Genomic DNA, 13,980 nt, shown 5'->3' on the forward strand with positions numbered 1-13,980 from the left:
TGCCTGGTGCAAAACTGCTCACTGCTTTGAAATGGAGAAACCCACCTGACAGGTAACTCAATGCAGTGTTGGATTTGGATATTCCTGCTGAGCTGTCAAAAAGATTCACACTACTGATTTCTTTGCATCAGCTTCTACTAGGCAACTGCTACATTAAAACATGAAATGTCTGTCTGGACAGTTATTCAGGGGCAGAATGGTTGTGGTTTGCCAAGATGTGAGGGAATGAGCCTTTGAAAAAAGTGACACTTCCTGAAGAAGTACTTTAAAATTGCACAGTAATTTGTCTGAACCCAAAATTCCCATGCAGACAAGTCCTCTGTGAAATTTCTGCAGCTGCACTGTGTTGTTTCATGTAAGTCAAGGAGTAAAAAAAGGTGCACAATATATTCCTCTAACTTACTGATCACTGATACCATAAGTTGTGAAGAACTGTGCCCTGTGTACCATTAATGATTCTTGGAGTATATACAACTAGGCTTGGAACATATAGGTCTAGAAGAGTCCACTTCAAAAACAGACTTAATAAATGCAAATAAAGCATACAGCTTGTCTTGTTTAAGAAACAAAAGTACAAGCTGTGTTTGTTTTTAAATACCAGAAGGCACTATAAACCCAGTCTTAATGAGAAACATTTTAAACCAAATTGATTTCATTTGGCAAACACATTATTTTAGGTGAACTAAAACACCTAAGATTTGCCATTTAAAGTTTAACAACTCATAAAATACAAATGTAAAGCAAAATTCTGAAGTTATTATCAGAGAAGGATGACTTTCCAGCTTTTGTTCATCATGAATGCTTCAAGACTAACTTTCAAATTTCTGACATACCTTCAAATTAAGTAAATATGTCAGCAGGTGCCTTAAAGATGACAGTAATAAAGCTGCAACCTTGCCTTAACTGGATAACAAAATATTATGGCTTACTAATTTGTTGGTTACTATATGGAAAAATGACACTCCAAATCTTCACACTTTAAAAAGTACTCTGATTATTTTATTTAACTCCATGTAACAGGAACCAGGATTTACTGGTCAGAAGTTAGTGCTGTCAAATGGACTCATGAAGAACACTGAACACAAATGGATTCTTTCTCTGCCATCCTGAATAACTTTCAGAGCTATAGGCTGCTGCACTTTCATAACAGAATTTTTTCAGGACACACATTAGGACTGTATGAGTGTCTTTTTCAGAGATGTACACTAGATGGCCAATGGCACTTGAAGGTCTAGTAAAAAGCCTGTAGGTGTTAAGAGTTTAGTTGTTGCAAGGGGAAAGGGGCCAGGGGGTCTGTTTAGAAACAAAGTTACTTATTTTTTTTTAAATGATCCACCTTCTACTCTGCTTTCCAGGTACTTGTCCAACTCTGCCTCTCTTTTCACCGCCTCTGGTGATACCTTTGGTGCATTCGGAAAACAGATCAATATCACACTCATGTTGTCTCGACTTCCCTGGTGGAAAAGAAAAAAATTATATATTTCAGAATGTATACGCACCAGGCTAAATACACATCAAAGCATTATAGACACAAAAAAATCTATATGTATGGTATCAGGATACAACTGACAAGGATTAATATTAGCATTAGCCTAAATTACCAAATGCTCCCTTACAGAATTCCAGGAGTCTGCCCATTCATTCACTGCAACTTTTAAGTCACTTTGTTCTTTCCTCTTTTGTGGTCTGAAGACTACATGGAGCCAATTACAGACAGGCCACTGTCTTTTAAAAACTGACATTACTAATGAGTGATGTACAATTAAAAGTTGAGGTCCATCTGGCTTTAAATACTATCCAATCATTTTGGGAAAACAGCTGAATATTAGATGGGTAAACAAAATCATCACTTCTTAAAACTACTAAGTGGAATCATGTTGAATTCTGCCACCTAAAATCACAGCTATTAGGGATTTTTTTTCCCTTTTTTCTTTTAAAACAAGGAAGGTTACAAGTGAGAGAACTTGTTAAAGACCAGCTGGAAGGGGCCCAGGCCTTCACACAATAGTGTTCTTTGAAATGGAAACATTTAAAACTCCAACTAAACAGAACACTAATACTTGAATACATTAAAATACAAAGACATTCTGCTTATGAAAAGTAACTGTTTAGTTTACTGTCAATACCCTTGTGCTTCGGTCTACAAACATGCATCCATATGCTTAACTTTTAACACCAGTTAAATCCACAGAAGTCAGCAAGATCAAGAACAAAGCCAGTCTTTAGAACAAGAATATATGGACCTACAGGGAGATGCTAACATTTGGCTACTGAAAAGCTTACAGCATCCACAAAACACTGTTCCTTCCCTGGTATTTGTTTTCAGGATTACCAGACAAAAATTGTAAACAAAAATATATCCGTTATCCACCTCCTGAAGTGTTGGAAAACAACTGCATTTCCCCAAGGGGGAAGAGTGAACTTGTTAGCCATGTGGCAAGAGCTGAGATGCTTTCTTGCCTCTTTTGTATAAAAAATGTTGGCTTTTTAACATTATGACTTAGAGCTTGTCTTTGGAAAATTAAGAGCTGTAAAACTGAGTGTTTCAAACCTCTTCAGTAACTGTACCACCCCACAACTTATTAATACAAAGCAGAAGCTATTGTAGACAAAAATCACTCAGATGTGTTAAACAAAACTGTTGTCTTCTACATGAGCTACTTTCAGAACTGTGTGACACAACACTGCATAAGAAATACAGTAATCAAACCAGAATAAAAACTGGTAAGTCAGACAGTCACAAAGACAAGAAGAAATTTTAAACTGCAAAATATGAAGTCTACCTTCATTTGTTCTGCATTTATATTGGTGCAAGTATGACAACAATGTTACTACTGAATGTCCAAGGATGGAAGATTAGCAAAAGAGCATTCCCCATCCTGATTAAGTATTGGGAGTTAAGGTTTTGTAAAGTATATTGTGTAACAGAAAACAGCGAGGTTATTGTCTTTGGCTTGCCCATAAATTCCTATCATCTCCCAGTTTTCCAGTGATCAAAATGTCTCTGCACATGATTTTAAATTCTTCGTTAACCAAAACCACCCAGAAAGCCATACTGTTTCTCCCATGTGTTTGCTCCCCCTCTATCACCATGTTTGTGGGAATCACAATAATTACTATCAAAGCCATGTTTAACACAAGCCATTGGATGCTTATGGACTGGAATAAAAACTTATTAACTGGCTCATAAACTTCTAACAGTGAAAACACAATAAACTTCTCCTCTCAAGTCTGGCTACCTTGTACAAGCAGGTGTCAACTATCTCATTGCAAACTTTCTCAAGGTCGTCAGTGACTTCAAGCCTGGATCTTACAAAGTCACAGAGCTCTTCATTTCCCATAACATCCCAGATACCATCACAAGCCAGTATGATGAACTGATCATCTTCTTCTGATCTCTCAATTTCATAAACTTCAGGCTCAGGTGAGACTAGCTGTTCTGTGGGACCTTTCCCATGGACACATTTGTAATCAAAGTCCCCAAGTGCCCGTGAAACAGCCAGGGAGCCATTCACACGCTGAATCATGACAGAGCCACCTGCATTCTGGATACGCTCTTTCTCCAGTGGATTGCTTGGTTTGTGATCCTGTGTGAAGAAGTGAACCTTCCTGTTTCTACAAAGTAACCCTCTCGAGTCTCCACAGTTGATGAAGTATGTATGTTGGGGAGAAATCATGACACCCACAGCTGTTGACCCACTTCTGTCTGCGCCATGTTTCTTCTCGGAGATGACTCTCATGTGTTCATCGATTTGCAGAAAACCTGTTCTGATGCCACTCTTTACACTTTCCACAGATGGTGGCCCATCTGGCCCTTTAAAATCCTGGTTGCTTGTGATGTGATCCAATAAATGCTCACAGCAGTACTTGGCAACCTGTGATCCAGCGTGCCCATCATACACAGCAAAAAATGACCATCCATCAAGTCCATTTGGCAAACCAATGACAGCAGTGTGTGCATCCTCCATTTCAACTCGCCAGCCTTGCATACTACTCAGCCCATAACGAAGCCCATTCCCTTGCCCCTGGGCATTATGCTTCTCCATCTTTGGCTTGTCTAAAAATGCTCCCATGATGACTTTCCTTCAGTTCTATAAAGAAAGAAAGAAAAAAAATTAAGATATTTCTTAAGCATCCTATTTGAAACTACTTAATAATAGCTCAAACAATGCTAAGATGACAAAAAAAACCAAAACAAAACCCACAGATACATAGCTGATTTTTCTGTCCCTCTGAAGTCAAATTTGCATTGCTTTCATCTAATTCAAATAAGAACACTGCTACTAGCTGAGATGCACTTTCCATTTTTGTAATTATTTTCAGCTGTTTTACTTGAACTTACATCCTACTCATGGTTCTGGCAAAAGCCTTTGTATAGTATATATAAAGCCTGTAAGTATACATGAAATTCATTTGAACGAGGACTAAACTGACACACACCTGGACAGCTGTGTTCCTTGTTATTACCCAGCAAATGAAAGAGTCTAGGACAGTGACATTCCCAAGATCCCTACCTGCTGGCCACAAAGTCCTGCTCACCCTCTGCTCTTCAGGTAGTGATGGAGAAATGAAAGCTAACTTGGCTTTTCTTGGGAGGGAGAAGGTTTGAGGGACTTTGTTTTAAACAGATAAAGTGATCCAAATGATCAAGATGATGCCAGAGGCTGCATAAAGGAAGAGGCAATGCTAGATAACTAGAAGCAGGACTGAGAAGGAACAGAGCAGCTGTCCCTTTAGGCAGCAGCAAGCCATTAGTTTGGCTCAGCCATCTTGTGCAAGCTCACCTGTAGGTTTTCAGTTAAATTACACAGCAAACTTCTCGGATGTCTGTGCTGCAGATTTACTTAAAATCTTAATGCATTTGTGCTTCTCTGAAAGACAACTGCCCCTGACAAGTCTAAGGAAATGTTTAAAAATAAAATCATAAGCACTGTAAATTCAGGCTTCCTTTTTCAAACCAGACCAATATATTGTACATCCTACCCACCCTCCACCTCCCTTTATTGGGATGTGATGCAGCAAATATTCATGCTTAAGAGAGTAAGAACTTTATTTGCAGGCAGTAAACTGACTGGTTTATCCTCATGACTTTCACACCCTAACCATTCAACCCACCCTTCTAATCCACATCAGTTTATTTGTGCATTTAAAATATGCACATTTATTTGTGCATATTAAAAAAGAATCACACAAAATAGGTCACACACTTTACATACTTGCAAATGCTGCCTTGGGAAGCATCAAAAAGTGTGCAAAAACACTGTTATACAATATAAGGGAATAGAAAAAGACTATGGGCTTTTCTGTTTGAAGACGGTGGACAAAAATTAACTGTGAGAAGAGTCTGAAACTGATTTTACCTTAGACCCTCACCAAAGAGCTGCATTAACAGAAAAGCTACTGTATTTGGGGTTTTAGAAGATTTCAACTTCTTGTGTGTGAAACACATTTGACCAGTTTTCTAAGTGATAACATCACTTTTTGGTAACATGCTTTTACTGCCATGTAACTCCTGCTGCAACAAAAATGACAATATATCCAACAAAGCTTTTCAGGTTGTCTCTTCCAGCTGCTGTCAACCTTTCTGAAACATCTTTAGGTGTTTGAATAAACAGTCAAGTAATGTTTATAGTTGATCTCACCACAATATGTGGTGACTCAAATGTGAGGCACAGGGAGTGGATATACACCCTTTGGCTGATGTGTTTGGTTAAAACAAACAAAAGCCACACATACTTCAGCTGTATGGAGAAACCTGTCAGCAGCAGCACACCTCTGCTTCCTCTCATCTCAGTCCCTGCTCTTAAGTTCTGTCTCTTCTCAAGCAAACACAAAATATGATGCCCACACAAACTGTGACTAGCCAACAAAATATCCTGTACACTGGTCTGTATCCTAAGCACATGCATGAGGTTCACATTACTGCAGTTGCTAGGAAAAAAATATGACTTGGATTTTTTTATCTTCACATGCAAGTCCAGTGAAGTCAGAGTGATCAAAATAATTACAGAATGCTGCTGTAAATCATATGGGGAATTATTTTGCAGAATAATGGACTTTTCACTACATGATAGTATCAGAGTTTAAACTAATGCCTAACACTTCCTTATTGTTGAAATCATACAACAGAAAGTGACTGCTCTATTATTTCACCTTAATTTAAAGCTCAAAAAGCATAAACTGCCCCACAAATGGTATATGCAACATTTTTGTCATGTATTTTACCTTATTATTGTGTTTAAAATGAAACAGAAAAGCATTAAGAACAGGATACAGTTAAGCTGACCACAAGCACTGTCAGATTTGGACTAATGGCAGCTTTCCTTCTGATCTCTCACTTTCCTAGGTACACAGTATTTGGAGCTGTGCTTTGTAAGCTGTTCTTCCCTCTCAGTAGTTTGTCACATAAACTACGTTTAAAAATACAGCAGCAGGTCACACACAGCTCTAGCAACTCATGGAGAACTGCTAGCAGACTTCAAAAATTAACAAAACCACTCTCCATTTAAAATCAAGTTGCCTTATCCTCCCCAGAAGGTAAACTGAAAGCTACTGGTATTTGAAACAAAGGTGAAATGTTGACAGATGATTCTTCAGGGGTGCAAGCTACCCACCACAGATGTGAATAAAAGCAGACAGGAGGATAACCACAATGTGGTCACATAACTTCTACTTCGGAAATTATTCACAGCCCACAGCATAAAGTAGTCACCTTCTGAAAACTGCACTAACAGACTGCAGTTGCCTTCTATGCAACACTCAGGATAATCATACTTCCACCTGAATGCCTGTCTGAACCTGAAGGGGAGCAGACCAGGTTTTCAGAATCCTCACTCTATCCATAGGGTATCCATGGGGAATACATGGGTTACTTGTGGATAGGATGAAAACACCAAGACTTTAGTTTTTCCAAAATTTCAATTCTTATTCAGAAAAAAAGTATAACATACCCAACCTGTGAATTCTTATGAATCAGAGGCTACCAGCTACTTCTCCCCCTACACCCTTCCATGTGACTAAAACCTGAAGAATTTGAGAGTTTTTAGCTATTTTTAAAAATCCCAGCTTAGTTTTCAAAGAAAGGAGGGGAGGGGGGCCAACATACACAAACAGGCTGACAGAAGAAAAGCATGCCTCCTTCCTCCTAAAAATATCTTTCAGATTCATTTTTGAGTCCATATCGACAGAAACATCTCTCACACATCAATGTCTACCTACAGCACCAGTACATTTTTCATGAGGTGGTTTATGCCCAGTGCTGATGAAGTTGGAATGATGCCTTTAGTTAAGCATATAAGTCTGTACAAAAATCAGATTAGACCTAAAGCAGTGCAAGTGCCCAAGTTGCAGCACAACTTTGTTATGCACTAACATCAGAGAGAGAAGTCAGGCCCAGAATAGTCTGGATGCACAATGTGCAATAAAGAAATATATTCTGCACAGTTTAACTTAGCCCTCTTGCATTTCTTTAGTCATGTTGCTAAACAGGAATCTACATCTTATGATCCTTATTCTCCAAATGATTTTATTACCCTTCCCCTTCTTAGTACAACTCTGCAATCTTGTTAGACAACTGCAGTCTCATAGTAGGAGACAGACCCAGCCCTGTACTCTGGAAGCTTCAACTTACAGGGTGCTCAAATGATGCACATAAGGTACTAAAGATCTTAAAGCTGAGTGGCAAATGTACAGCACCCTCTGTTCCGTTTTGGTTTTGCTTTTTTCCTCTTACAGAAGAATTCTCAACTGTACTATAGTAGCAGTGCCCTGCAGAAAGATCAGAGGTGTAACACTTTCTCCCAAAATTGTCTCTTTAAAACACCACCTGGCACTGCAACTGCCACTATTAGTCAAGCAAACATCAGTTTTGGTGATTCTTCCTTCATTACTTCCATTATTTTCTTCTACAAGAAAAGAGTTTTCTGCAAAGTTCCTGAATTTTTGGCTCTGGAGATGAAAGTGTCTTCTCAACAGAAGTGAAAATTGATACCTATGCATAAAAAAAATATTAAAGAAACACATCTTTCTATCTACAAATGCACCTAAAACCATGAGTTCTGAAATGCTGATTTTGCAAAGGTCAAACTGAAGGACAGACTCTATAGCAAGTGCACGAAAAATGAAGTTTCAGTTTGCAGACAGAAAAGCAAGAATAAATACTTGGACCTAAAAAAAAAAAAAAAAAAAGCAAGTAACAAAATCTTGGATAAAGCACAAGAGTGCCAAAATTCAATGGACTGCAGCATTAGAAACAAAACTGAAATAATGAATGGAGCATGCCAAAGAGTCAGTAGCTAAACTCCTTGAAAATAGACACAACTGGGGAACAGAGTGGCAAAGAAAAGGAGGGTAATTAGTATACTGCACCACAGACAGCCACGGACAACCACAGATACATCACTGGAATGCATGAAATCTCTTTGCCCCTTCATTTGTCCCTCAAATTGTGCTCTCAAGGCAGCACAACTGTATCTCCTTCTAATACACATTAAAGCAAATTTTACTGTTTTGCTACTCACTCATTTTCTTAAATTTCAAATGAAGGAAAGTCTTAAATTGGTCATAAAGGACAGTTAACATAACTCCATGCAGCTCTGTGAAAAGACGGGGATTTTTTTTTTTCCAAGGAATTCAGACAAGGATTTGACAGTCCTAACAAAGAAAACCAACCACCCCAATCTGAAACTTGTACTTTAACAACATGTAAGTTAGTAATCCTTTCTAAACAATGTTCATGTTGTATTCCCTCCACTAGGATAAGCTGCTTACATGAACCAGACTGAAGTCATAGGTTTGTTCTAACTAAGCAGAAAAATGTCCCTGTACTCCAATTCCCTGGAACAATTCTCCCAGTGACACTACACCCTGTGTTTCGTAATGAGCACCATGAAGAAAGATTACAACCTTTACTTCAACAACAGGACACAAAAGTCACCAAATTATACAGACTGCTCTTGAATAGAGAAAGGGCATCTGATCACTTCAATGTGATCTGTGCAATTTTTCCCCCTGCCTTAAGCAGGCAAGAGGTCAGTGTGTAACTGTGCACAGCCAAATGTCTTCAGAACTTGTTGCCTGAATGAAAAACTGACAGTATGTACTAGATGCCCCAAATCAATGAATGTGAACAAAAAACATGTCAGAGAACACCCCAGGGATGGGAAGAATGACTAAAATAAAACAGAACACGCAGATGAAGAGACATAATTACACCACAGTCATGGGCTGAATGAAGTCATGAAAAAGCTTCTTGCCAATGAAACTATTTAAAAGCTATTGGAGGTTATATCATGGAGTTCTGGCACTCACAGCTCAACAACATCAAGTACTGAAAATCACAGTCAATATTTCTGAATGTATACTTTCAGACACAGGAATACTTAGCCAATCAGAAGGTGCAAACTGTATGAAAAAGTAAAAAAAAAAAAAAAAAAAAAGGGCTATTTTAATAAACATGGACACACAATTTCCTCATCAGAACACTTGCTTCTTGGTGATGCAACTGTAGCCTGAACTGTATTTCAGAGACCTGCAAATAGAAGAATGTTAAGAAGAAACTACCCATAGGGGGTAGAAGACTTGCAATATCATTAATGATTTTTTGATGTTAAGACAGATGTGGCATGTGGCAAACAAAGGAAATAGGAAAAGCCAGACAGCTGAAAGCATGAATTTAAAGAAGAGGTATGTCAAAGCTCTCAGAGACACAAGAACATCTACACATGGATGCAAGTGAGAGGGCAAAAAACCCCCCAAAGGTAAGCAAGTTAATGACTGTCTGTAACTCTCTCCCTGTAATTAATGACAATGACAATTACAACTTCATACCACAGCAGAAAACACCAAATCACTAAACTTCTGATAGAGACACCAGTTAGCTCAACCTCTAGATAGGTGCTCCACAAGCACTGCCATTTCACAGAGCTGCATTGTTCTTGGGTGGGAGGGAGTATAGTTTTTAACCATAGCTGCTTCTCTGCTTAAATTCCTCTCCCTGCTAGGAGATGACAACCTTTCTGACTGCCTCCCCACAATAAACAGCAAAATATTTTATCCCACTTGTTCTCCTATTTCAATTTTGTGTGTGTGTGAGTATAGCAGAGCAGGCAGGGCTTAGAGGAGGACTGCTAATGGTTCAAAAAGTCTTACAGAAGGTAATCATTTCTAAATTGACACCCTCCCTCCAAAAACATGTTTTAGTTTTTTCTTAAAACATCTTTTTTCTGCTCCTACCTACCTTTTCTGCAGACAACTAAACCTGCTCCAAGATTAAACTAGGAGCTGCTGTTCTCACTATGGAAGTATGCTGGCTGATGTTCAAACTCCCTCCAACAGAGACGAATGTAAACTGAGGTTTAAAAAGCAGGCCCTGGACACTGAAAAACATAATTAATCTCTCTAACAAATTGCTCCTGCAGAAATCTGAAAATAAGGTGATGCAGTTTCAAGATCTCTTTATGGAGTTGTTTTCATTTTGTTCTGATCTATGATGGCTGGGAACCTCAGAACACAATTAAGATAGTACTTCTTGGCTCAGACAGAATACTTGGTACTTTCTAAACATTTGTACTACAAACTAGAGGTGGGAAAGTATAAGAAAAAATAAAGAGCACTAGGTAGAAGTATCAAAGTGAGAGAAGCTCAGCCACAAAAAAACCCACCTGTGTAGACAATCAAAATGGTATTAACAGGTACTATGGAAATCAATGAGGTAACTCTGCATAAATTCATATGCTGCTCTCTGAACAGCAGGAGAATGAAAAGCCAATGTCCTTGCTTGAAAGCATTAATAAGCAGAAAACATGTCCATGCTGGTGTTTAGCTCAGCACCTTTCTGGCTATACTTTATTTTCCAAAGATTTCTTGCTTAAAAGTGTTGGAAGATAAAACACTCTCATTTTAGACACACAGATTAGACAACAGCTTTGTTAATAGCACACAAACTCCTGCAAACTCCAGCCAAAATTCAAAGCCTCATTGAAGCAAGCACTGTAAAAAGGAACTGGAAGATCCAAGGAAGCTTCAGTCTATGTAGACAGAAGTCAGGAGAAAGAAAGGCCCTTCTTCATTTTGTGTATCAATGAGATTCAGTAAGATTCACATTTCTTGAAAGAGCAAGGCAAACAAGTCAAAATGAGAATTCCAACCAAAGTACTTATGTTAGCAAAACTACACAGCAGCTATTCCAACAGAACTATGCACAGCAGTACAATTTTGCCAGAAAGAAAGTCTGGGCAGAGAGGAAACAGAAAAGGACAAGAAAAAATAATTATTTTATAGTAAATCATGAAAGCTTAATTACAATTTTTCCCTAGTGTTTGTAATACCAATTCTGTCACTATCACCTATGTCATAAGATAATATTACCCCACTCCTGGATACCATGGGCCTACTCATGGATACAAGTCACTAAAAGTCCCAAAACTGAACAGATCTGAACATATCAGATGCTCCAAGTAATAGCTAAAAACTCCACTCTTTAAACTTTTTTTTTTAAATCTCTTATTTACAACTTGAATCCTTAGCATCTTCTTTCACTGGTACTATTACCAACTGAACAGTACCTGCCATTAAAAAACAGTTGATTCATAGAGGAATGTTTTGTTTAGAGGAAGAAACACTATTCCACTGTTTTGTGAGGAAGAAAACAAAGAAAGAATTGGACAAAAAGCATCTGCTTTTTTACCAAGTTCAGCTAAACTTTGTTGGAAAAATCAGGCAGAACTGGATTCCTAGCCCCTCCAGCCATTACCCAAATGAAGAAAGTGAAGCTCTTGTGTAAAAAGCTTCTAGACCAGAATGACTTATTAGAATGACCAGGACTGTTCAGGTTGCTCAAAAGCCACTGGAATGAAGTCAAACACTCCCAATTTGTCTCTGTCAGTGTTTTATCTGAAGTGTTAAACTAGGAAAAAGATATTATGTGGAGAAAGGTTCCAATGGGATTATTCACTAAGACTCCAACAAAGGGAGGCTTGAATAATAATTTAAAACCCAACAGAACAGCAAATGCATCAATGGAACCATTCCTGAAATACAGCAAAGCAATCACACTCAAACTCTCTCTCTCATCTCTGGGGATGAGTTCAGGAAACTGCCACTTTTTTTACAGTTAACATAATCTGTATCATCACCTGTGGTAAGGTGTAGGAAATCATAAAATCACACCACCCTTCTGTTACGCTAACAGATATCCTCACTAGCATATATTAAAACAGATATTTTGAAATTTAAGCGAATACAGTCCAATATACTTTTAACCAAACTGAACATGGCATCCTCACACCATCTCCTCTTTAATTTTTAGTCTGTGTCTGCAGTTGCTCACAAAGGTCACTGCTCTTTCTAAAAAAAAAAATAAAAAAATAAAAAATATTTAAGGCTTTTAAACTCCAGATTTCCCAGGCTCAATAATGAACATCAGCCACCTATTCCTGATTTTTCATATGATTAATTTATAAATGCAGAAACATAAAATCTAGGTGAAAATAGTTTAGACAGGTACTACTTGGGAGTAAAAGAAAAATAATTTAGAGGAAATAGAACCAGTATGCATGCACTCATGATCATGTTTGCTTGAGGGTTCCAAAACTTCCTGTTTACCCAAGTACTCAATATTATGAATTAATTCAAAGTAAGACACATAAGCAATTTCCCAGACCCTTCCTTTTACATGAAAATATTTATGGGCTTCTAATTTCAGCAACATTACCACTATTCTGGGGAGGACATAGGAAAAGTGGCATACAGGAGATGTAAAACCTGATGACTACACATGGGAATAAAGTAGGAAATGTTCTGAAGTGTTCAGCTGTAACCTGGCTTTGCTTGCAAGGAAATTACATCAAAACTATGTCAGAATCTCATTAAGACCTGGAAGTCAAATCCTCAAAGCTTAGGAAAAGACAGAATTTGCTAATTTGTACACACACGTTTACCATGTTATTTTGCCCTCACACCCTCAGCGTTCGTATCTCATTAAAAGCATAGAGAATGACAGCTAGAATAAATCAGGTTTTTCTCCCAAGACTACATATTAGAAAAAAAACCCAAACCCAAACAACTATTGCTTTAGCTTTTTATGCAGACAGTGACTCTGAGGATAGAAGGCCTTCCTCTGATTGCCATGTTTGATTCTATCACTATTTGCTCAGAGTTAACAGATTTGCCTATGGTGAACAAGGCAATGAGGTGCTTTCCTTAGTCCAAATCTGGGCTCACTGCAGCTCTAAATATTCTGGTCACTGAATGAGGATATCATCAAATTCATCTGTTCTTCAAAACATAAGCAGTGCTAATGTCAGCATTTCCTAAGCTTACAGGGTCTCATTCTGCAGCCTCAGAACAGTATTTCACAGAGTAGTACTAGATTTTTAAGAAGGGTTTGTCCAATTGGTTACTGTAATTGATTGGGGAAATAAAAAATTATTGAATGATAGAAAGGGATTCTTTCCCTATGAAGAATTCCTACAGTTTAATACTAACCACTTGCTTGCCCATATTTTTCTGCACTCTGCATCCCTTTCCAAAGAATGGGTTTTACTTAACTTAGCAGACAGACAGAGAATTCCTTAAATTCATCTCCAACACAAAAAGCTTAAGCATAGTTTACACAGTTCTCATGGCTACTGCATTTCAACTTATTATAAGTAAAGAACACAATGGAATTTTATGCACAAATAGGTATGATATATGGTCAACAAGAATAGAGACTACCAGTCAAAACCCAGATCAGTTGGCAGTTAAAACAAATTGTACACAAATAGAGAAAGGCCTCCAAGTTACAGCTGAGACCCAAACATGAAAGCCCATTTCATCCTCCAGGTCACAATCCAGCAAGGCATGTAAGCATGAGAACAACACCATTCCAGTGGTCCCAAAGAATTCAGTTGCACGTGGTGAAACAATGTAAGCACAGTTAAGAGCTTTGCTTTATTTAAACTGCAGCTATCAGAATACAAGTCATGTTACATTTGAGTT

The 13,980-nt window shown here is 38.0% G+C and overlaps 1 protein-coding gene across 3 annotated transcripts in view; it reads right to left on the reverse strand.

Moving 5' to 3' along the window:
* Nucleotides 1-13,980, reverse strand: part of PPM1A (protein phosphatase, Mg2+/Mn2+ dependent 1A) — a 35,028-nt gene that overhangs the window by 16,357 nt on the left and 4,691 nt on the right. For 2 of the 3 annotated variants that reach the window (XM_030451824.1, XM_030451825.1), the window contains 3 exons: nucleotides 9,476-9,529; nucleotides 3,240-4,091; nucleotides 1,337-1,454 (listed from right to left, as the gene is read on the reverse strand). In XM_030451824.1, coding sequence (XP_030307684.1) covers nucleotides 1,337-1,454; nucleotides 3,240-4,073 — 952 coding nt within the window. In that variant the 5' untranslated portion in view covers nucleotides 4,074-4,091; nucleotides 9,476-9,529. The remainder of the gene's footprint in view (nucleotides 1-1,336; nucleotides 1,455-3,239; nucleotides 4,092-9,475; nucleotides 9,530-13,980) is intronic. The other variant, XM_030451823.1, reaches the window with a different exon arrangement.

This window comes from Calypte anna, chromosome 5A, assembly GCF_003957555.1.
Source record: "Calypte anna isolate BGI_N300 chromosome 5A, bCalAnn1_v1.p, whole genome shotgun sequence".
Classification (NCBI taxonomy): Eukaryota; Metazoa; Chordata; class Aves; order Apodiformes; family Trochilidae; genus Calypte; species Calypte anna.